Here is a 21,252-nt window from a genome sequence, read left to right on the forward strand (position 1 = left end):
ACGGACACTACTGCTGCCAGCACTAGGTGGAGCTTCTACAGCTCTCTTCTGGGATTGAATAAACAAGCTCCCAGCACCAGAGCAGTTTCTCTTCTTTTAGTTAAGTAGATGTACCACTCTCCAGTACTGAAACAAGAGGCATTCTTACCAATGCTAAGGGAGTGCAGGTAAGCGAGACCAGATGTTGTCTGTTGCAGGAGAGTGATGGGCTGTAAGCCGTGGTGACTGAAGGCCTTCTGCTCAACATACTATAAATTAAAACAGAAAAACAGGAGGTTCAGCCACAATATTGCTTATTATTACTCTCTGCATAAATAGTAAGTATATCCCCTTCACCCCCCAAAAAAAGAGTTAGACTGGGTAGATTGCACTAGCTGGTAACACACATAAAAGCCTTTTTTTTTTTTTTTTTTTTTTCCCCCCGAAGGTGATGATCTCTAAAATATCATTCAGAGCTAGAATTCTATATAGCACTGTGCTCCCGAAGCAAGAGTAGAGGGTCTTCAAAATCCAGATGGTAGGAGAGGGAGGATGACTAGAAGGGAGTCCTTCACAAGAAGGAAAAAATCCAAGGACAACAGCTTCTGTCCTTAAATCAGTACAGGGTTAGGGATGTCTTTCTAAAGGTCTGAAAACACCCCTGTTGTAGGAATGCGTAATTGTCACAGAGGTGATGGTGGGAGTAACTAGAACATCTCTTGCAGCAGGCAATTCAGCCACTTAAGCTAAAGGAAACTGAAGGCCTTCCAGGGAGAAGACTTTCACAAATTCTGTAGGTTTGCAAGTGATCCATCACCTCCTGTAAGGTGGCAGCACACAGCTCAATGGCTATGTACTGAAACTGCCGGTCCTTCTCTGTGCAGAAATAGCGGATCACATTAGGATGCTCATCTGATTCTCGCAGCAACTGTACTTCACGGTCTGCAAAGCTGAAGCACTCGGGAAGAATTCTTTTCACTGCAACATCACGGTTATCAAATGTCCCCCTACAGACCAGAAGGAAAACCACAAGAGCCTTTTATGCTGTCTGTAGACAAAGCATGTACAAAGCAAGTGACAACAGAAGGCATTTTACAGATGCATATTAAAGCATTTCTCATGCTGGAAACAGATACATTTGTGCTGGTTGGCTGGGATAGAGTTAATTTTCTTCAAAGTACCTAGTGTGGGGCTATGTTTTGGATTTGTGCTGGAAACAGTGCTGGTAACACAGGGATTTTTGGTTACTGCTGAGCAGTGCCTACACAGAGCCAAGGCCTTTCTGCTTCCCACCCCACCAGTGAGCAGGCTGGGGGGCACAAGAAGTTGGGAGGGGGCACAGCCGGGACAGCTGACCCCAACAGACCCAAGGGTATTCCATACCATAGGATGTCATGCTCAGCGTATAAAGCTGGGGGAAGAAGGAAGGGGGGGGACCTTTGGAGCGATGGCGTTTGTCTCCCCAAGTAACCATTATGCATGATGGAGCCCTGCTTTCCTGGAGATGGCTGAGCACCCGCCTGCCGGTGGGAAGCAGGGAATCAATTCCTTGTTTTGCTTTGCTTGTGCGTGCGGCTTTTGCTTTACCTATGAAACTGTCTTTATCTCAACCCATGAGTTTTCTCACTTTTACTCTTCCGATTCTCTCCCCCATCCCACCGAGGGGGAGTGAGCGAGTGAGTGGCTGCGTGGGGCTTAGTTGCTGGCTGGGGTTAAACCAAAACAGTCATTAAACATTTCTAAGGGAAGTAAAATAGTTTTTGCTAGTGAAGAAACACTGCATGAAAATATTGCAGACACATGCAAAATACTTTTTCAAAAGTTCCATTTCTGTTCATACTAAATACTTTTTTTTTTTTTAAAAAAAGACCTAATGCAAATAAGACATTCATTGGTCTGTTTAATGCTGAATGCACATATTGTCTTCTACCTGTAAACAATTGTCCCTTCAGCTCCATGTCCCAGTACATCTTTCGGGTTAAACGAAATCTTGCCAACCATCACTCTGTTTGCATCTTCATCTGAACAAAAATCAAAAACCAAGAAACAAGGACTCGTTCAGGATAGGTCAAGTCAGCCTTTTACAACTGCACATCCTTCTGGGCCAGTATATAAAAGTCTTTTCGCTCATGTTTAAATTAACAACACAGATGATCAAAATAAATTAACATCTGCATTTTGGTACTCACACCGAGTAGGCAAATACTCTCTGATGACCAAATAATCCAACACACAGAGTCGAACATTCTGTACGCAACACATGACATAAGGTCTGGAAAGATCATGTCTCAAGACAGTACAAGAGATTAGTGTTTCTCAGCAGACAAACTCTTTCTAGAAAGTTTTATAGATGTCTTGTTGAATTTAGGAAATACTGACTGACAGTTATGAAAGTGGGTTAACTAGCAGTTCCCCTGAATAACCTTTGAAAGGACAAAAGAATGCACAGGAAGGTCAGGCAGGAAGGCAGACCGTGCTGCATAATCCTTATTTCTTGCCTCCAGTTAATAATAATAATACATCTTTTTATTGAAATTAACCTCTCCCTAGAATGGCTACAGGTTATGAGAATATCCTGCCACGGACAACATAATCCCTCAGATGGCAGTTATGAACTGGATGTTTTTCTAAAGCAAATAACCCTGCTCAAAGTCGGGGCACGGCACACCCGCACAGTGTTTTGCAAATGGTCAGACTAAATGAGAGTGATGGTCCTTTTCAGCTTTCTGATCTATGAAGTATCATCAATAAGTATTTTAATTGTTGTGCTGTATCATCATACAGACTGGGGAAATACAGAGACTCGCAATAAAAGACACTGGATCGACTTTACCTCCCTCTTCTTGCTCAGTGGAGAGGCAGCTCCCAACATCAGATGTGGAGATGCTGGAATACGCAGAATGGTTTGATGCTCTGGGGGACATATTTGGTGTGCTGGTAGCTGAGCTCTCTGTCCGTCCATAGGAGGTGTCCAAGAAATCTGCTTCTGGGGGTAGATCACTGGGAGCACGAAAGGGCAGCTTCTGTTGCTGCAAGAGCTGTATCTTCTCTTCCAGCTGATGCTGCCTCTGTTGCTGCTGATGCACACTCTGTGAGAAAGGACCTCAGTTCCGTAAGTGGAGTGAAGTTTCTTACAGTCACATCACAAAAGGGAACTCTCTAGCTATTGGGGTAGCCGCATCCAAACGCTGGGAGGAAAACTCTCTTGTTATGACACTATCAGCCAAGCAGGCTGGGGAACTTCCACTCACGCTTTCAATTTCATTCCAAACTTCCATTGCAAAGCTCAGAAATCACACTGGTTGGTTAATATGGCAAAAGCTAAGTGTTACTAGGTTGACTGTGTGTCTTTAAACCACAGAAGGATAAAGGCTTTGATCCAAAAGCTGGAAAACCTGACAGTGGTTCAGGTGAGGAAGAGAGGAGTCAAGCCAATGGTATTAAGATCATGTCCATGAAAAGACTAACACATACAAAAACCAGAACTGGTGGGATAAAAAAAGAAAAAAATCTCCAGAGCTGGCACATATGACCAGAGAGATCACTATTATGTCAAATTTGTAGCCTTTGCTACCCCCTGCACATCTGTGAGGAGGAGGGGGAAAAAAAAACCCCTGTAGTGCGTTAATTTCTAACTCCCGTATAATTTCTTGGACTGTAAAATGTTACTGACTCTCCCAAAACTCAAAAGCACATCAAGCTAAGTCAGCATTACCATTGGATAAGTGATGATAAAAGCCACCCAGCCCACAAGCAGGAAAGTGCTGAGAATGATCGTGGCCATGTCTTTCAACATGGAGTCCACAGGAGCCTCTGGCCGAGGGACAGGCCGAGCAGGTGCCTCCTCAATATCCCTTGGAACAGAAGGAGGCACCTCTGTTGAGGAGCCTTCAACGATGTCAATAACCTAAGAGGCAAAGAAAGCTCTGTTAGCTCAATATCCTCATGGGTAATGGAGCATTTATACGCTAGCCTTTCTGCTCAATCATTTTTAATAATTTCTAATCCTACCAAAGTCAAAGAAAGTTTTGTGTGTGGAAAAAAAAAAGCAGCTGAAAGCCCTAATTCTGAAATAAGGAATGACACATCACCATACCACTGATTCTATGTGCTAAGTACATGAAAATCTGACACAAAAAGTGTGAAGTAATTCCATGTAACTTTTCTTCTGAGTTCTTCCCCAACTTCTACTCCTTTACATTCCTCAATCATCCGGTATGATGATTAGGCTCGTCACAAACCTCTTCAATAGTGGCTTTATCAGAGTCAGCTGGAATCACGTTTTCAGGCCTCTTAGGTAAGTTGCTTGGGAATTTCTCCAGGATCTTTGTAGGGGCAGATAATGGTGTTTCATGGTGCCCTTTAAATAAAACACATATAAAGTTGATTTACAAAAGGCTTGAGAACACCACAGAAGAAAAGCTCAAATTAAAACATTTTTTCCCTCTGTTCTTCCCAAGCAGTCACAGGTATGGTGATCACAATCCTGAAGAACTCTGTGCTCAAGCACTGGCTGTGGATTTGATTCCTGACCATTAGAGGAGCACGCATGATGCCTCCTAGCCAGCTCACTCTCAAGGTAGTTTTGCTTTGTGATGTGGCCTTGAGGTGAAGATCACATTCTAGATATGAAATGGTTCGGCAGGGAATGGACTGCACAGCACAAGAAGGAAGCAAGAATCGATCCAGCACGCAGCCACAATTGTTCTTCACACTCCTTTGGCTCATGCTACCCAAGTCAGTGAGAAGAGGGAGATGCTACTGTGCTCCCAGCTTTTGCAACTGGAGGAAGACTCCTGCTCATGTATAGAGCAGGAAAGAAAATGGAGGGAAAAAATTGAGGGCATAGGTCATTCAGCGCAGAGGACTGCAGAGGAATACGAACTGTTTAAAGGGAGCCACTCAACGTACTGCAATAGCAGGACAGTATTAACAAAGGGATCACAGGCAGAGAAAGGCGGCAGTTAAAGAAGCTGAAAGTAACACCCCGTCCCTGCCACAGAGATCCTGTGGCATATATCACTTAATTATAAACTTGCATCACTTAAAACTGAACTTCAGACAGTTCTTCATTTTTTGAAGCAAAATTGTAAATGCCCTGAAAAGTCAATTCCAAAACTTTGGGATTTGGGACACACAGGACAGGCTGACACTTCATTAATATTATCTTAATCCTCCATTTGTAAAATGGGGAAAACATGACCCTCTGATCCATATGATGAGAATTAAAGTAACATTATGCACAATAAGATAATCCAAAGGAACCAGAACACAGTATTTACAGTAAATAATATATTATCTATACCTCTCTCTGAAGGAGGGGGCAAATAAACAACTTTCCACATACAGAGCTAAGCACTCTTCATCGTATGCACTGAATAAAGCAGGGACCTTGGGAAAAACAGTATGTGGTGGTATGCTTAAAGACATTAATTCATATGGAAATGAGGACGAATTAGAAACGATTACTAGAATTCAGTACTTATCGCCTGAGTTCAGGCAGTCATTGCGACTGAAAAACAGCTCTAAGGTTTGGACTGGGATTCTCCGCCAGATGGCAATGCGATCCCGCACCAGCGGCAGAGCAGGGCCACACAAGGGACCTCGGATACGGATACCTATTAAAAGCCAGTCGTTCCAATAGTTGAGTTTGTTCTTTTCTTTCAGTCTGCCTGAAAACTTTACATCCGTACTGGGGGTGATAACACACTCGCCATTGTCTTCAATTGTGACTCCTTCTGTTTTTGGACCCTCTAGTAAGGGTATGGCACTGCCGCGGGGCTAGAAAGAGAGATTATTGTTACAGTTAAGGAAGCACTGTGTCCCTATAATATTTAAATAGGCAACTAAATAAAAAAAATGGAGGTCAAAATTGGAGGGCAAGCAAAAATTACTGGCAGCAAAGTCACCATAAGTAAACACTGCCATTATGCCCTCAGCAACCGCTTCGACAACCTTGGACATTAGACCTTCTAAATTACATGCTGCCTAGGAGATGAGATTACTCTCTCTTTTTTTAGAAAAGTTAAACAGAACCCTTATTTCCTACCTGGACAGCCACAGCGTGAGCGAAACAAAACTATGATGCAGTTTCCTACCTATGGGGAGTTACTTTGATTGAACAAAACAGCAATTTTAACATTAACCACAATGCCCCAACAATACTGCATAGCAACCTCTGGTCCACTCCTGCCAAGCTTGCCTGGCACAATTCCTGATGAGCTACAGTTACTTCTTTGCAGCATTTGAAACGATTCCTGAAATATGGCCATGCATTCTAAGGCTCACTGTTAATTGTTTCATGAAATATTTAATTTGCTACACATTTCCTGAGAGCAATCTGCAATTTAAAACTGAATTTCTGTAGAAGTACAGCTTTCAGTGTTTTATTTTCTATTTTAATCGGATCCCTTTGCCACTTTACAATTGCAAAGTTGTCTTTTTTTTATTATTATTATTTTTATGTCTGTTTCCAGTTCAACTTTTTTTTAAACCCAGGACAGTACTAATTCTGTAAAGGCACTTTTCAGCAGGTGCCATTCAACTCTTGCAGCTCCCGACTTACCACAACAGTTACTCCTTCATGCACCATTGATGGCGATGCATACAAACTTGTGGAGTATTTCCCTACATATAGAGTTGGTCTGGAAAAAAACAGTAAGTGTTAGAAAGATGTAGACAAATGAATGTTTTACCATCTTAGCTAAAACCTTGGCAACACAATTCTGCAGAACTAATGCATGAGTTTCTCAAACTATCAGTATTTAAATCTTGAAAAGCCTGGATCTGTAAAATTGTTTTAAGTACTGCTGTACTACAAAGCCATTCTTTTTAATTATGAAAGCATTATTAGTTGATTATTCATGTCACAATTACTCATTTGACATAACTCATTGTATTTCTGCATTATTCAATAACTGGTATTTGCCAAAATGCTATGCACCTTTTTCATAATGTGAAAGGTTTCACATTATAAAAACCAATTCCATTCCACATTATAATAAACTATTCAACACAGAACATTTGAAAAAAATTATGAATATACATTTCCTAAGTTTATGATAGAATTTTTTTTTTTTGGGTCTCTGCCTTTAGACAGTAAAAGTTCAAATATTTAAAATGACAGCTGGAGAACTAGAGCTGCTTTTATGTGTTCTTTTCACCATCTTGAAACTTGTAGAACAATCCTTAACTGAATGTATATAAATAAGGTTTTAATGACAAAACTCTGTCAAACAGACAGTGAAAACGACAGGAATATTGATGCTCACGTCAGTTTGCTCTTGGTCTCTGTTTCCTTTGGGAAAGGATATTTCCACTTGGTAATGTGTCCAACCTCCCCAGACATGAACGTCAAGTATCGCAGAGTTTCTATCCCCACGTTAGTGTGCATAACTTTCCGTAATCCTTCACGTTGCCAGATGTAAAAAGCTACCACAGGAGAAGCGTAATTCTGAATCCACAGTACGTCCCCAGACTCGCTGTCTACGGTCACCACCAGTCCATCTCCATTAGACACAAAGTGGGACATTTCTACAATATACAAATATACAGGAGATTATCTGGATTGCTGCAGACACGCAATTTTAATAATACATATTAACAGTTCAAGCCTCACGTTAACTCTGGAGTCCATTACACCTTACATTGCAAAAGAACAGCTGATCAGCGAATCAGTTGTCAGAAGCAGGCTGATAAAGGTTCAGTTGCAATGCAATAGCATTGCAGTAGCTTTTTCTGAGTGTGCACCACTGTTCAGGTTTGCTTCCTCTCTTTTTCACTAAATTTCAAAGAGTCATATCTTCAAGAGCTGCACCTTCTTAGATTTGATTTACCTGAAGCTACCTAACAGGCTCTAGATGTTACAGCATGTAAAGGATAAAAACTGGCAGATGCATATCAACTGCACAAAAATCAGACAGACAGCTTGACCTATTAATTATGGAAAAAAATTAGAGTATTTTTGCCTGTATGCAAACCCCACGGTCAATAAGGAGGGGGGACACGACACACAACAAAAGACAGCAAGTAAATTCTTACTGTATTTTATGTCTTCATCAGGCAAAGTAGCTGCATAATCAAAATAGGTGGCATTCCATCGCAGCTCCTTCTTCTTGGTGTCATACATTGTGATCGTGTACTCTGTTAAAAAATATACAGTCTGTGAAGCAAAAAAACCTATGAGAGAATAGAATCAATCACCTCATATCTGAGACATTCTGCAAATCACCACACACACCACTTACTGCTCTCTGCATTTCATTTTCCCAACACTCCTGATAAATTAACATTTCATAGCTGTTAAAGATAATACCCAATCCACTCATATACTGATCTACAGGAACCTCGGAACAAGCCCTGCAGACAGTTACTGCCCACATTACCAGCATTTTGTTGTTACTGTGCAGTTTCTTCTGATGTACTTTGTTTTACTTAGAAGTTTCCAAACCCTGCATTCTAAAATTCAGCATACTGTGTTCTGTAACTGAACTATCACACTGAAAGAACACATTAATAACAGCGGTTAAAGGACAAGTCTGTAACACTTACTCCTTTTTGCTAGTCAACACCTATATGGCGTTGGTCTAACTTTAACCCTTATTTAGAATACTGCATTTGTTATTTCAGTGAAGGTGCTATATCTCCATTTTCTTTAAACAGCTTTTATAAAAAAGCTGTATGTTACCGAGCAAGCTTGGGTTCAGAGCTGCTACTGGAATGCATTGTTAAATAGACTATAAACGCCACTTAGTCAACAAGAAGAATAATGGACCGATGGACCGTGCCTACTGCCCAAGTTTAGAAAAACTCTGTTACAGAGTTAATAATTTTTCTGTGTACAGTCTAAAATCATAATTTACAGAAGTCTTTCTAAGAAATAAACTCAAAACCTGAACTGATCACAAGGTCATTTGTTATAATTCTAAACTTTAAAAACGACGACAATAACAAATTCTCTTCTAAGCTGCAGAAAAAAAACCACATGACCTGTTCTCCCAAGATACAGGAGGGATGTTGACGGGCAAAGACTTTCTGCAAATGAGGAACTCAAGGTTTGCTGTTTCTCCCCAGTCATGAGGTCAATCACATACCAAATATCCTGCTTTTTACCTGAAATCATAATTTAAGCCACATTACCATTCAGTTGGAAAACTGCATTTCCATCAAGCTTTTCAGTCTTCGTTTTTCTTTAGTAGTCTCATGAACTTAGCATGAATAAAGCATTTTTAATAAAACAATTTCTCACAGTCAGGCTCAGTTTCATCATTTAGCACTACTGGCCAATCAAAAATATTGACAAGGAAAACTAAATACAATATTTAGAATGGTAAGTACTATTGGCTGAATTATTTTTTCACACTGATAATATCTAACTGAGTTCTGAGTGTAGAAGATCCTGTGAGCTAGCGGAAGAGGAGACTGAAGTGCTAATGTTGAAGGACAGTACGTAGAAAAAAATTGTGAGGGTTTACACATTTCAAATTGATTAAGGATTGTAATCCTAACATCCCACTCAACACTACATGAGCTAGGACCTTAAATATGTCTTTGTCGCTAACACGTGTTGTGTTTAGAAGCTTCAAATAAACATTTTTCACTCCTTTACTGGAGAGACGCAAAGTGGAGAACCAGAAGTAGGTACTGACCCTTCAAGAGTTTAAAAAAATACTAAGGAGATTAAAAAATACAAAGTTCGTCTTGATCCTTCACACATTTTACCATTGTGATAAGTAGTAACTGTCCTTCCTTTTCCCTCTCTCCTCCCAAATCCATCTGCAATTAGAACGAGTCAGGACAGTGAGCCATAAAATTGTTATTATGTGTAGTATAAATGAACTGACTGTATCTCAGATAATGGAGGATGTCTAACCGTGTTGCAATGGGATTTCTTTCTTAGTTGTAATGGTCAGGCAGTCAATGACATTTATAAGCATAACAAGATTTTAAGTAGAAGTCACATTTTGTTGAGAGATAGCATCTCAAGAAACAAAAAAAGCCCAAACAGGCTATTCACTGCTTAGAAAAGCTATTTTCTCCTCCAGGAAAAGTAGTTGGGTTTTAATCTTCAAACAGCAATTGAATTCTATATTAATCAGATTTTCTGTCATCAGGAAGGTTCATGAAAAACCATAATTAATACCCAAAATAAAGCATACTTCCATGCAGTTTGTCTGGGAGTCTCTACATTTTGTAGTTGCTGAACATATTACAATCTAAAAAAGATTAAATTTGAGCTCACCCATGTACAGGATCCCATCTGAACTGCGACAGGGAGATGCCTGCACCAGCTCTGGGATAGTAAATGGAAGTTTCTAGGGAAAAAACCCAATAAAAGCTTATTCACATTGGTGCGATAAGTCTTCACATTTGTTCACAGAAAAGGGTGGTCAGAAAACTTTAGAAATCTCAAGTGACAGTTTTTTTATTGTTCGTTAGTATTATTGCAGTGCCTGAGGACTCAAAATTTCAGGTCAAGGCCCTGCTCTGCAACCCCAGAACAGAGAAGTCTGTCTCAGTGAGTTTACAACAGGAGAAATGCATGTAGAATGGAAGAGGTTAGGAGGCCAAGCCTCTGTGGTTTTAAGGTCTACCATCACCAATTATAAACTGCCTGGGCTTCAACATACCACGGTTTAATTGTCTCACCTATAACGAGTATAAAATGGTTCTCCACAGCACTGCACAGTAATATTTATAAAGGCCAGATATCTTCATACAAATGAAACTGTCGAGAGGGCGAAGCATGAATCTCCGACTGAAGAGTTCTTGAGATACTGCCAAGCCTCTATCGCACTTACAGAACGGATGACGATCCTTGCTAAGTTTTAAGAGACTTTTATTGGGATGAGGTCACAAGGGTAGCAGACAAGCTGCACCAACAATAAAGATCAGGCCTTTTTTAAGTTTACTTAAATATGCTAAAATCACTCCACTCTTGCTTAAAACTTTTAAAACAGTGATTCTAAACAGAAATTAAATTACTTTAATTAAAAAAGCGAGATTAACAGAATAAAGGAGTAGATTCAAATAGATTGCTGCTTCCTGGATTCACCCAGGAAAAGAACCAAGAATCAGTTTGCAAGTTATGATCTGGCTTTACTGCGGGGCGGGGGGAGTGGTGAGTAAATACTAAAATATTTAACAATATTAAAGTTCTTAAGGGAAATCATAGCAGCTGCCAGAGAAAAGAAACTTGTGGGAAGCCAAACATTTTATCTGAGTATTACTACAAAGTTTAAAACCAAAAGTCAAAAGTTAGCTAGTGGGTTACATGGGTTGGTGACTATTTTGAAAAGGTTCAGCATTTTTGTCTGCTTACTAAATCTTACAAAGACGTCTTCTAAAGGTGTCAGCACAGAACATATATTTAATCCTGCCTTTTGGCAGATGGTTTTAGAAAATTAAGTACCTGGGGTGGAAGTTACATCTCTGATTTGTATTGTTCTGGGTACACCTTTCCCATCAGATCGTACAGAGATGATTCGTTATTTGGGTAATACCACATAAATTTTATTTGTCATCACCATCATTATTTTAGCAAGTTACAGAAAAATAGTACGAGTGGACAAAACATATGTGTTGTTGATATTTTCAAGCAGAAATTATTTCCTGATGACCACAAGAAAGGTGGCAACTTTCTGCTCTAATAAAATAATGTTTTCACTCTGCAAAGGTGCTAGCAACCCAACATAGGGCACTGTCATTCCAAAAACTCGTATCCTGGAACACTGGCACAGGCAGCGGACGCTGGTTTTTGGCTAGTCTGATCAAGCTTTTCCAAGAAACTGGTGCATTTCCATTAAATAGTACAAAAGTCAGCAAAACTTTACAGTACTGTCAAGAAAGCAGAAAGTTCCCTTGGGGACTTACCCTTTGTGTGAGTCTGACTGGGGCACTTTTCTAAAAATTATCAGAGGAGAGAATTTAAAAAAATATACTTACAGTCAAGCCTTCACTATTCTTGCCACCAAGCGTATACAAACTGCCATCATTTGGGTCTGGAAGAAATGCTGGCCTAGGATTTAAGCAGCAATTATAAATGATAAAAAACGTAACTGTGCTTCTCAGAGAACAGGAAAGCAACTATGGTCAGTACTGGCTTTACAGAGAAGTTCATCTGACATTAAATTTTCTATTTTGTATTACCCATTTTTTGAAGTTTCATTTAATAACTGTGAAAGTGAAAAAATATAAAGAAGTTTCCAAACTGATATAACGTAATGTTACTAATACATTTGAAGGTTCAAAGATCCAAATGTGGCAGGCAATCACTTGGCCGAAAGCTTTTAAACAAGATCTGTATGCTTTTAAAATGCCACAGAAGTAAAACCAAACCAACCAACCAAACACAAACAGGGAGCATAAGCAAGGCAAGGAGCAATAAAAGAGTTGCCAGAACTAAGTCAGTTTGAGAGGTAAAGGCAACCCCCCACCCAAACTACAAAAACACCATCAAAAACAAACCACACACACAAAAAAAGGATGTTACCAATGACTTCAGAGACATAAAGTTAAAGCCCAAAATTTTCTAGTTAAATGTGAGATTGCTATGCTGGAGGAACTGCTCTGAAGTAACAGCTTGAGGGTTTCATTTGAAGATTCTGGTAGTGGTGGTGGTTGGAGTTTCCTATGCTTCACTATTTTTAGTCTTTTATTTGAAGAGCAGTAGCAGTACAAACCCCAGAGATCACTCCCTAGCTGTTTCTGTCATTCTCAAAGCTGCTCAGCTGAGATTCTAGCACAGTTAGTGCTCTCGATCTCTAAACCTGAGCAAGGGCTTGAGAGAACAGTCTGCAGACGGGATGTTTCTTCTTAGTGCTACAAATACGAGAATTATATGTAACTAATTATATCCTTTCTGTATCTGCTCTCTAAACCACCTTAAATTGACTTATGCAAGGTATGCCACTTTTCTAGAACCTAGATAGTTTTGGTTCAAATTAAAGCAAATTTCAAGATGTCAGTGAAAATGGAACAAGCAGTAAATGAGAGAAACGAAACAGACTTACTCCTCCACATGTATTGGCACCTGGAGTACAGGATCTGCATAAACAGAAAAAGAGGAAGTCATGATACTGGCAATTCAATTCCTTGAACTCACTAGATACAGGATTAAGCCAGGCCTGCAACAACGTGATGCTTTCTGAAAGGCTGATGCACGGAGTTTGAAAGGGGCCATCTCTTGGGCCAGCAGCCTCAAGGATCTCCTGTTTGGTCGTGAAACTAGCTTTGTAAAATGGGAAAGTACAAAGCACCTGAGAAGTTTTAAACCTTCTGAAGTTCTTTGCTCTGTTTTATCCACACTACTCCCCAGCCAACCCTGGGAGGAGACTCGGAGAAGACAGCAGTACTGTATTGTACCTTGAGTTTTCTCCTTATTTCTCACTTGGACAGAGCATATAGAATCTGTTAGAACTGCCTGTATAGTGTTCATGAAAACTCTTGCTTCCAATACCTGTGTGATCGCGGGAGGCAGCTGACCGTAACCTGCAGCAACCGCTTTCACTGTGCAGGCTTCAACAACCAATTTTACTTAAAACCAAGCTACAGCTAATGGAAGTTTGCAGCCACTGTGAGAACAGGCGTACAAAAGTAGCATCTTGATATTTTTTAATCTGTATTTTGTGAACTTTTTCTACTTTGTGTCTCATGTACCTTGTGTACCAGGCAGGTAAGCATATGCTTTCTAGCCAACTCAACCTTTAATTTAAAATGCCACATACAAACCGAAAGCCTAGTGCTGCACCTACAGAAATGAACGGGAAGCCTGCCAATGACTTAAGAGCAAGACTCCGACGCAAATCAGAAAAAACTTAGTTCCACTTCCTACTTCAAAATAAAACCTCTGTGATCAGCCTGTCACTGAAAAGAAAAACAGAAGCCTGCCAAGGGCTATACAAAACTACCTGAAACCTGATTTTTTCACTTAAATAATCTCCCCGCTAAAATTTATCCAAGAATCCACATTCCATAAAAATCAAAAGGTTTGGAAACAATCTCACAGTAGTTGGTATTTTGAGTGATCAGAAGCACGGTTTAGCTTTCATCGACAAAAAGAAGTTATGAAATAAACCCTGACAATGCTAAATCTAAATCCTTACATATTAAAAGGTAAATTAAGAACAGTAATTCGATTTTAATGTAAGGTGATGTGACCTCAAAATTACTGAGGCCTCAAAAAATCCTGAATCATGGGATTTTCAATCCCGATGCCAAAAGCACAGAAGTTCCCAGATTTGTAAGACATATTCTACAATTTCCAAGACAAACAAGTGTGCTTATTTATGGGTATATTAGCAGAAAGTAACTCAGAAGTCAAGAGGATGCAAGGTATCTTCACTTCTGCAGGGGAAATCAAACCATTACACTAGAAAAAGCCTGAGTAAGAGATGAAAGATGACCAAGCAAACAAGTACTGTTTTTTCACCTGTTCTGTCTCCATGCAAACATTGTGATGCTAGAGGAAGGAAATAAGAACAAAAACAATGATGTTTTGAGAGCCTTTGACTGGGAAGCTGGCACAGATTCTGGACAGCTTGAGTGTACTGTGATATTTGCAGAGGTAAGCAAGAACAAGAACAAGAAATTCAGGGTTCGTTACGTGGGTCTTACAGAGTCTCTACCACCCTGCAGTATATTGCACCACACGAACTGCTGGGTTTGATGATAACGGCCTAGGAGCATGTCCCTTCGTTTTTATTTAACAGATTTAAAAAAAAAAACCCAAAGAAACTGCCACCCAAACAGATCTCTAACAGCAATGCAGCTGAAAACAGCAGTCACCAAAAGATGCACATATCATATCAGAGACAAAAAGAAAGCACAATATGAAGAATAACAGTAAAGCTATTTTTATTTTCATCCATTTCTTTTTACAACAGTAAACACTCTCCAAGCAGCTTTGTTCAAAACATAGCTGCTACTATATATTTTTTTCTCTTTAAGCCTAACAAATGTTCCAGACACATTCTCAAAGCTGTCAGAATAAACTACTCAAAAGCATACTAAGCTTCTGGGAACAACCCAATTAATTGGAGAGGGAGCAGTGCTCTACTCAAGCACCGAATCATACTACGCCTAGCAAACCCACTGCTCAGCGAGCAGACTTGTCCAGTCTCACGCTTCACCTATTTCCCTCATCCCATGGGTGCCACCGCTCTGGCCTCTCCCGCGTTGGCAAGAACAGCATCAAACACAGCCTCCCTCCACATCACAATAAATTCCCTCTAACGCAGGGACCCTGCAGAGCTGTGCCGGCTCTGGGAAGGAACCCACTGGAGGGCACAGACGCGGCCTCGCCGTGTGTCCTACACTCAGAGCCCCGTACGCAAGGCAGCGAAAATGCCGAGACGGCTTAGCTGGTGCTCAACAATCCCAGGCGCTGGCGCGCAGCCATAGAGGGCAGACAGCAACAGTTCCTGTCTTGAGCAATTTCTCTCTTAATGATGAATTATCACCATTACCACTGTTCGGTGATGTAAGAGGGGAATGCTATGCAAGTGCAGAGCTCCACATTATAGCATAAACTCCATTTAATTTATTGAGAACCCAAGTACACATCAAAAGGCCCTAAGAATAATTCACATTCAAACAAAGGAGCTAAGTGCTGCATCGTTATGTATCTGTCTCTACAGACCACGCTGCTTGGTCAGACCTTGATTCCATTAACTACATCAAGCAATTCATTTCTACCCCTTGTGTGAAGAAGCTGGTTTCAGGATATGTTGGGAGGGCTCCAAACTTACAGTTGATTATATACCAATTATTTCTCAGTCTTTGCTTCAAGTATTCCACAAGCTTTACGATATTTAATGCAACACATGGTGACTTACAACATCATCTCTCCATTACTACAGAAAAGCAAGGAAGAAAAAAGCATTAGCTGACCATTATATAAAGCGGTTTAACTCTGGAGTTGCACTGCTAGGCTGAACTACTAAAAGCAAACAGACATCAAGTTTGTGTACTCACTGTATCCGTAAGTCTAGGTGAAATAACTAAAAGAAGAAAGAGACATTAAAGACCACAGGCTAGAGTTTTTATAATCATAAATGCTTCATAGGACAGGAAACTCTCACAGTTTTGTGAAAAAAAAAACCAGCATCATAAATCAGCAGAAAACGGCACCTGCCTCAGTTGAAGTAAGATTTAATGGAAATGCTACAAGCATTGCTAAAGGCAAAAGCCAAATAAACTTTGCAAGTGTCTTGATGAACTGATTACACAGAGTGTCTCACTTGCTAAAAAGCTGCTAGACAACAGCAATCTTCAACAGTGCTTGAGTAACTTTGTCCTGTCTATAAACATCTCTTCCTCAAACGATCATTAGTGATAACAAAGCTGCACAACTTGTTTTTGAAGTGATAACAGACTGCATATACATTGTTCGAGTACAGTAATGCAGCTTTTCATTACAGTCAGCCTAGGAAAAGCGTAAGAAAATAGTTTCTTGTCTAAATTATTTCCAGAAACTTTTAAATTTAATTTTAATACAAGGACTGCTTATTATCTGAATTAAATGGAGGTGTGAAGTTGTTATATGAAATTACAGTATAAAACTAGTACTATGTGAATCAAGTTCCAAATTTTCTAACTGCAGTTACTGACATAACACAACACACACTCTACAGTAGAAAGGGACAGAATGCGATTTCCTCAAAAAGATATTAGTATTTCAGGTTCAACACCTGAACAATTACAGGAAATTTCAAAAGGTAGATTATGTTTTCTAGCAACTGATCCTGGTTTGTCCATGACATTTGCAGGAGAGTCTGGTTAGTAATACTTTCCTATAGCTCCCTCTCTGCCCCCAAAATACAGTAACTAATAATAATAATAATAATACAGTACAGCATTTTTGGACTAATAACTTGTTTTCACTTAATTTTCTAAGACTGGGCAACCTAATTCTACATAAAAAAAAAAAAAAAAAAAAAATGTGTTCCACTCCACTCCAACTATCTCAAAGGTCTGAGAAGTTTTACATGATTTTATCGACCATGTAGTACCATAATAGTGAAAGAACACACACACATATATATGTGCATTATTTACTTGGATTAAGGTTTTACCCCAAAGCTTATATTTCTGAAAGCTGTTGGAAAAATGTCACTCATAACAATTTCCTCAACAAATGTTGAATAATTTAATAAATGATAGCAGAAATCCCATGAATTCTCTTCAACTTCTGTGGTGCGTTTTTCTGAAGCACTCTTGCACATCAGAAGACATGAACGAAAGCCTTGTGACAAGTTCCAAGCTGTTCAGTGTGTGCTGTACAGAAGCATCATGCTCATGAGAAAGTCCTTAAACTCTTTAGTATCATGTCTTCAGTATCAAGAACAACAGTGCTTTGTCAGAAGTGAAAAAATTCCCGCTTTTACTTGTTTTCTCAGTAACTGAAATTTGATTTACTAACAATGATAAAAAAGAGGTAGATGGAACAGATTAAGATGTTATTACAAAGCAGCAGGAAATTTTTTTGGTACTTACTGGCACATGAACCAAAACACTGATTATTCTGATAGCTTCCTGCAACATTTAAGTGTTGTATATGAACTGTTAGAAAGCATTTAGTATCAATATCTGATTAATTTCCATGCAGGAGGCTATTCACAGTGAGTGAACACAAAGTGGTGGAGGAGTTTATTTTCTGCAGCAAAAGGAATTCTCCTTTCACTACTGGCACCATCCACCTGGAAAGACAGGCTGTAGGAAGACATTTCTTCACATTTGTAGCTACTGGGGCAATGTAAATTTTCTCATTTTCTTAACACTTTCATGATCTTGAACTAAGGTTGCAGCTATGTGAAGATACTTCGAAGACACACAATCAACTCTTCACATACACTTTCATGTGGTTTGGGACATATTCCAACTTTATTTCAAAGTTTGTTTTGAAATAAGAACTCACTCTGAGATAAAAAGATAATCTTGAGTTTAATTTATTGTTGTCAGGTCTTATAATAGTTTCCATATGCTTGAATACAGACTAGTAAAAGGCAAAGTCGTCTTATAACTGAAGTCACCTTCTGCTCCACAGTGGGTCAAACGGAAAAAGTTCTTGCAAAAGTCAGAGAACTGAGGCCTTATCTTCTGTTCAACAGCTCAGCACTCAACTGTTAACATCCTGAGACTGGAATCGTGTAATCCTGCTTTCAAAATTTCCCTGAAGTGCAGTTCCCTGTAATTAGGTAAGTCATTCTAATAGGCCCGATCTGTTCCAATACCAACAACAGTGATAATAACCACTGAACAAAGCAGTAAGTATTCTGTATCGGAACAAAAACTTTACAGAGAAAATGTGATAAAACTGTGATAAAAATACATCTGCCTCTCCCTTAAGCTTCCATGCCCTGCAGCAGAGGAAAAGCCAACTTCTTGCAATGTCCCACATGAAGCTTTTCATATGATATCCTGTCCAAAAGCTTTCCACTTTCTAGACCAAGAAAACAAAGATGTCAAAACAGCTTCAGGGGGTGTGTGCGTGAGTTAGGAAGCAGGACATCATCCTGTATCGCCAGTGCTAGATGGAAGACTGAGTTTTCTATAGATACTTCCATGGGCTTCCAGTTTGTTTTTCCTGCAGCCTCCACTAAAGCAGAGCACGTTAACGATTCCTACATTAAAATCTTACAATTCAATACACACTAGCTTTAGCTTTCTGATTTGGTAATACACATGTGTGTAAACAAGCACATGCACACACTATTAGTAAAATTATTGCCACCGATACTCTTCATTAACTTAATTCAGCAAAGCATATTAATGCCCACAAGCACAGGGAGTTCAAGGGCATCAGTAGAATAGAAACACCATTAAAGAGACTGCTGATACCTCTCCTTCTCATTGCATGACTTCAAAAAACATTATCCTGTAAGAATTGAAAAGCTTTCATTTTTACAAGTTAATGAAAAGATTTGTAAAATAACTTTGTCAGGAAAAAAAGAATTAAAAGGACATTGATCCTAGATTATAAAGATTTATTCTAGAACTCTAAAAGTTTATTCACAAATACAGCAGTTACTAGAAACCTGTTAACATAATGACTGTCCAGTAATTCAGTAAATTATTTGGCTCAGTTATGCTTCCCTGAAATGAACATTTTGACCCAGCAGCAAGCAGATGTCCCAATACAGTTTTGGTTGCATCATGGCCAGAAAACATTTGTGCCTGTACCATTTGCTTGTGAGTGGGCAGAAGTATAAGACACATTTCGGATTATTCTTAACTAATTCTAACCCATATTTTGCATACATACATGGAAAAAAGCTATATATATAATTTTTGAAACTATAACCATAACGCTAAATATAATGCATTTGACTTTTCTCTGTATTTCACAAACACATGATAAGATAAAATTTGCCCTTTGACCAAAATACAAGTCTTTTTTAATGCACCAGATACAGTTGCAGATTTACATCACTGTAATGTGTGCCCTTAGGTAGAACCAATGACTGAAAAGGAGAAGTGGGAGATTCTGAAACAGCAAATGAGTAAGTCACTGCCCCACTGGGATGAGCTGGAAAAAACGGTTTCCTGACCCGAGGCCCTACCAAAAGATTTGGGCTAACGGGCCAATTTAAAATCATATCATCCTTGCCTGCTGTTGCAATTACAGTAAATGAGGTTAGAGATACTAACAAACTATCCTCAGGAATTTGCTGAAAAGACTACTGTTCTGCAATTGTTTTGTTTTGACAATCTTTATTCATTTACAGCTATGCACAAAGATATTTCTTCTTGCCTGGGAATAACCACTGTTATTAGAGCAGGACCTACAGATCTCAGATTTGCCCTTTAAAATCTACATATTGCATACCATTAATACATACAGTCTTTATATCTTTGTCTTATCATGACTAGCCCACTGAAGCCCATAGGTTATGAGTAAGGCATCAGAAATCAAAACCTTTTAAATCAATTGTGGGCCGTAGGTTTTTTGATTGCTACAGAGAACTGAAGATGATAACAAAATTTCTGCCGGCTCTAAATCTAAACCCAAATCTGTATATATTATATGTTCTTCTGGCAAATTACTTTCATTTAGTTCTTAGAGGAAAAGCTTTTAAGCAGTTGGTGAATGGAACAGTACAGAAGTGACTGTCAGAAGAGCAGAGAAATACCCTGTCCAAGAGCACAGTCTGAAATACTACCTTCTTAACTTCTCAGAGTTCGATATTCTGCTCATTCACCTAAGCTCTTGAGTTAACAAAGACATACAGGATGATTTTTACAAAGATGTGAGGGAACAGGACAGTCTTAAAATCACATTCTTAAAGCTCACACTGAAAATCGGAATTGTGAATATCAAGTCTGATATTAAGGAGAAAAGCATTCTCCAGATACCGTCTTGCCAACAGGTTTCTCGTCACCATCTCTATCACTGTCTACTTCCTTACCTGCACGTAAAAGCAAGCCTAAAGTGCTGCGTCCCTGTACCTTTCAAAGAGATCTATAGGAAATGACAGAAGTTTAATTTCCAGCAATTTTGGGGAAGAGATTTCATCCTAAGCAATCTCACTGAGGATGCTCGCTAAGTATCTTGCCAGCAGCAAGTGCAGAAAACATGGGAGCCTATCACGCTGTCACTTAGAACGGACAGCTCCTTTTACTGATCAGAGATGGCACTAAGAGCCTTATTCAGTCTCCGATCCTAAATGCGTGCCACTCCCTTCCAATACCTTTCAAACGAGCGCCTTTCAATGCAACGTGCTTTTGTGGGGCCACAGCAGCAGCAGAAGTGCCCCTCAGAAATTTGAGGGGAGGAGGAGTGTGGATTCTTTCTATAAACTTTCCAACGATATTCCAGCTTTCCAAAGCCCAGGGAATGAGCAGCATCAGTTACCTGGCCACTGAAAAATCCTGAGAGCTGTCAGACAGTAGGACTCATGGAAGCCAACAGGAAATGAAGGTATCAAGCACCCTCAACAAACAGGTCCACAATCTCGCTGCATGTAACTGCAGGGAACTCAGCTTTATTTCTGAACTACTGAAGAGTCCTCTTACTAACTGACCCATTTTTTTTGTCTGCTTTATGGGGAGCACGAGTATTTCTTGCCAGTGCTACATTAAGGCAGGAAACCCAAACATGTTATTGTGGTGATAACCACTGACTCATTTACTCTGCATACCTAAGATAAGCTTCAGTGCTAAATTAAAACAAACCACACATGGCAAGATTTTCATGTTTGTTTAAGTGCTGCCTGATAATGAACACTGCCTAGTTTTTTTCCCCCGCAATGAAAATAAAATGTGTATGAATTGCCC

General features: G+C 39.5%; 1 protein-coding gene across 1 annotated transcript in view; it reads right to left on the reverse strand.

Annotated features, from left to right (window-relative positions):
* ERN1 (endoplasmic reticulum to nucleus signaling 1) overlaps nt 1-21,252 on the reverse strand; it is a 31,738-nt gene that overhangs the window by 3,062 nt on the left and 7,424 nt on the right. The window contains exons 3-16 of the mRNA XM_075720160.1: nt 12,990-13,023; nt 11,923-11,995; nt 10,220-10,292; nt 8,968-9,090; nt 8,020-8,121; nt 7,251-7,512; nt 6,545-6,623; nt 5,598-5,760; nt 4,221-4,339; nt 3,695-3,886; nt 2,813-3,068; nt 1,910-2,000; nt 797-986; nt 149-248 (exon numbers count right to left, since the gene is read on the reverse strand). Coding sequence (XP_075576275.1) covers nt 149-248; nt 797-986; nt 1,910-2,000; nt 2,813-3,068; nt 3,695-3,886; nt 4,221-4,339; nt 5,598-5,760; nt 6,545-6,623; nt 7,251-7,512; nt 8,020-8,121; nt 8,968-9,090; nt 10,220-10,292; nt 11,923-11,995; nt 12,990-13,023 — 1,857 coding nt within the window. The remainder of the gene's footprint in view (nt 1-148; nt 249-796; nt 987-1,909; nt 2,001-2,812; nt 3,069-3,694; nt 3,887-4,220; nt 4,340-5,597; nt 5,761-6,544; nt 6,624-7,250; nt 7,513-8,019; nt 8,122-8,967; nt 9,091-10,219; nt 10,293-11,922; nt 11,996-12,989; nt 13,024-21,252) is intronic.

The sequence above is a fragment of the Pelecanus crispus genome, chromosome 12 (genome assembly GCF_030463565.1).
Source record: "Pelecanus crispus isolate bPelCri1 chromosome 12, bPelCri1.pri, whole genome shotgun sequence".
Lineage (NCBI taxonomy): Eukaryota > Metazoa > Chordata > Aves > Pelecaniformes > Pelecanidae > Pelecanus > Pelecanus crispus.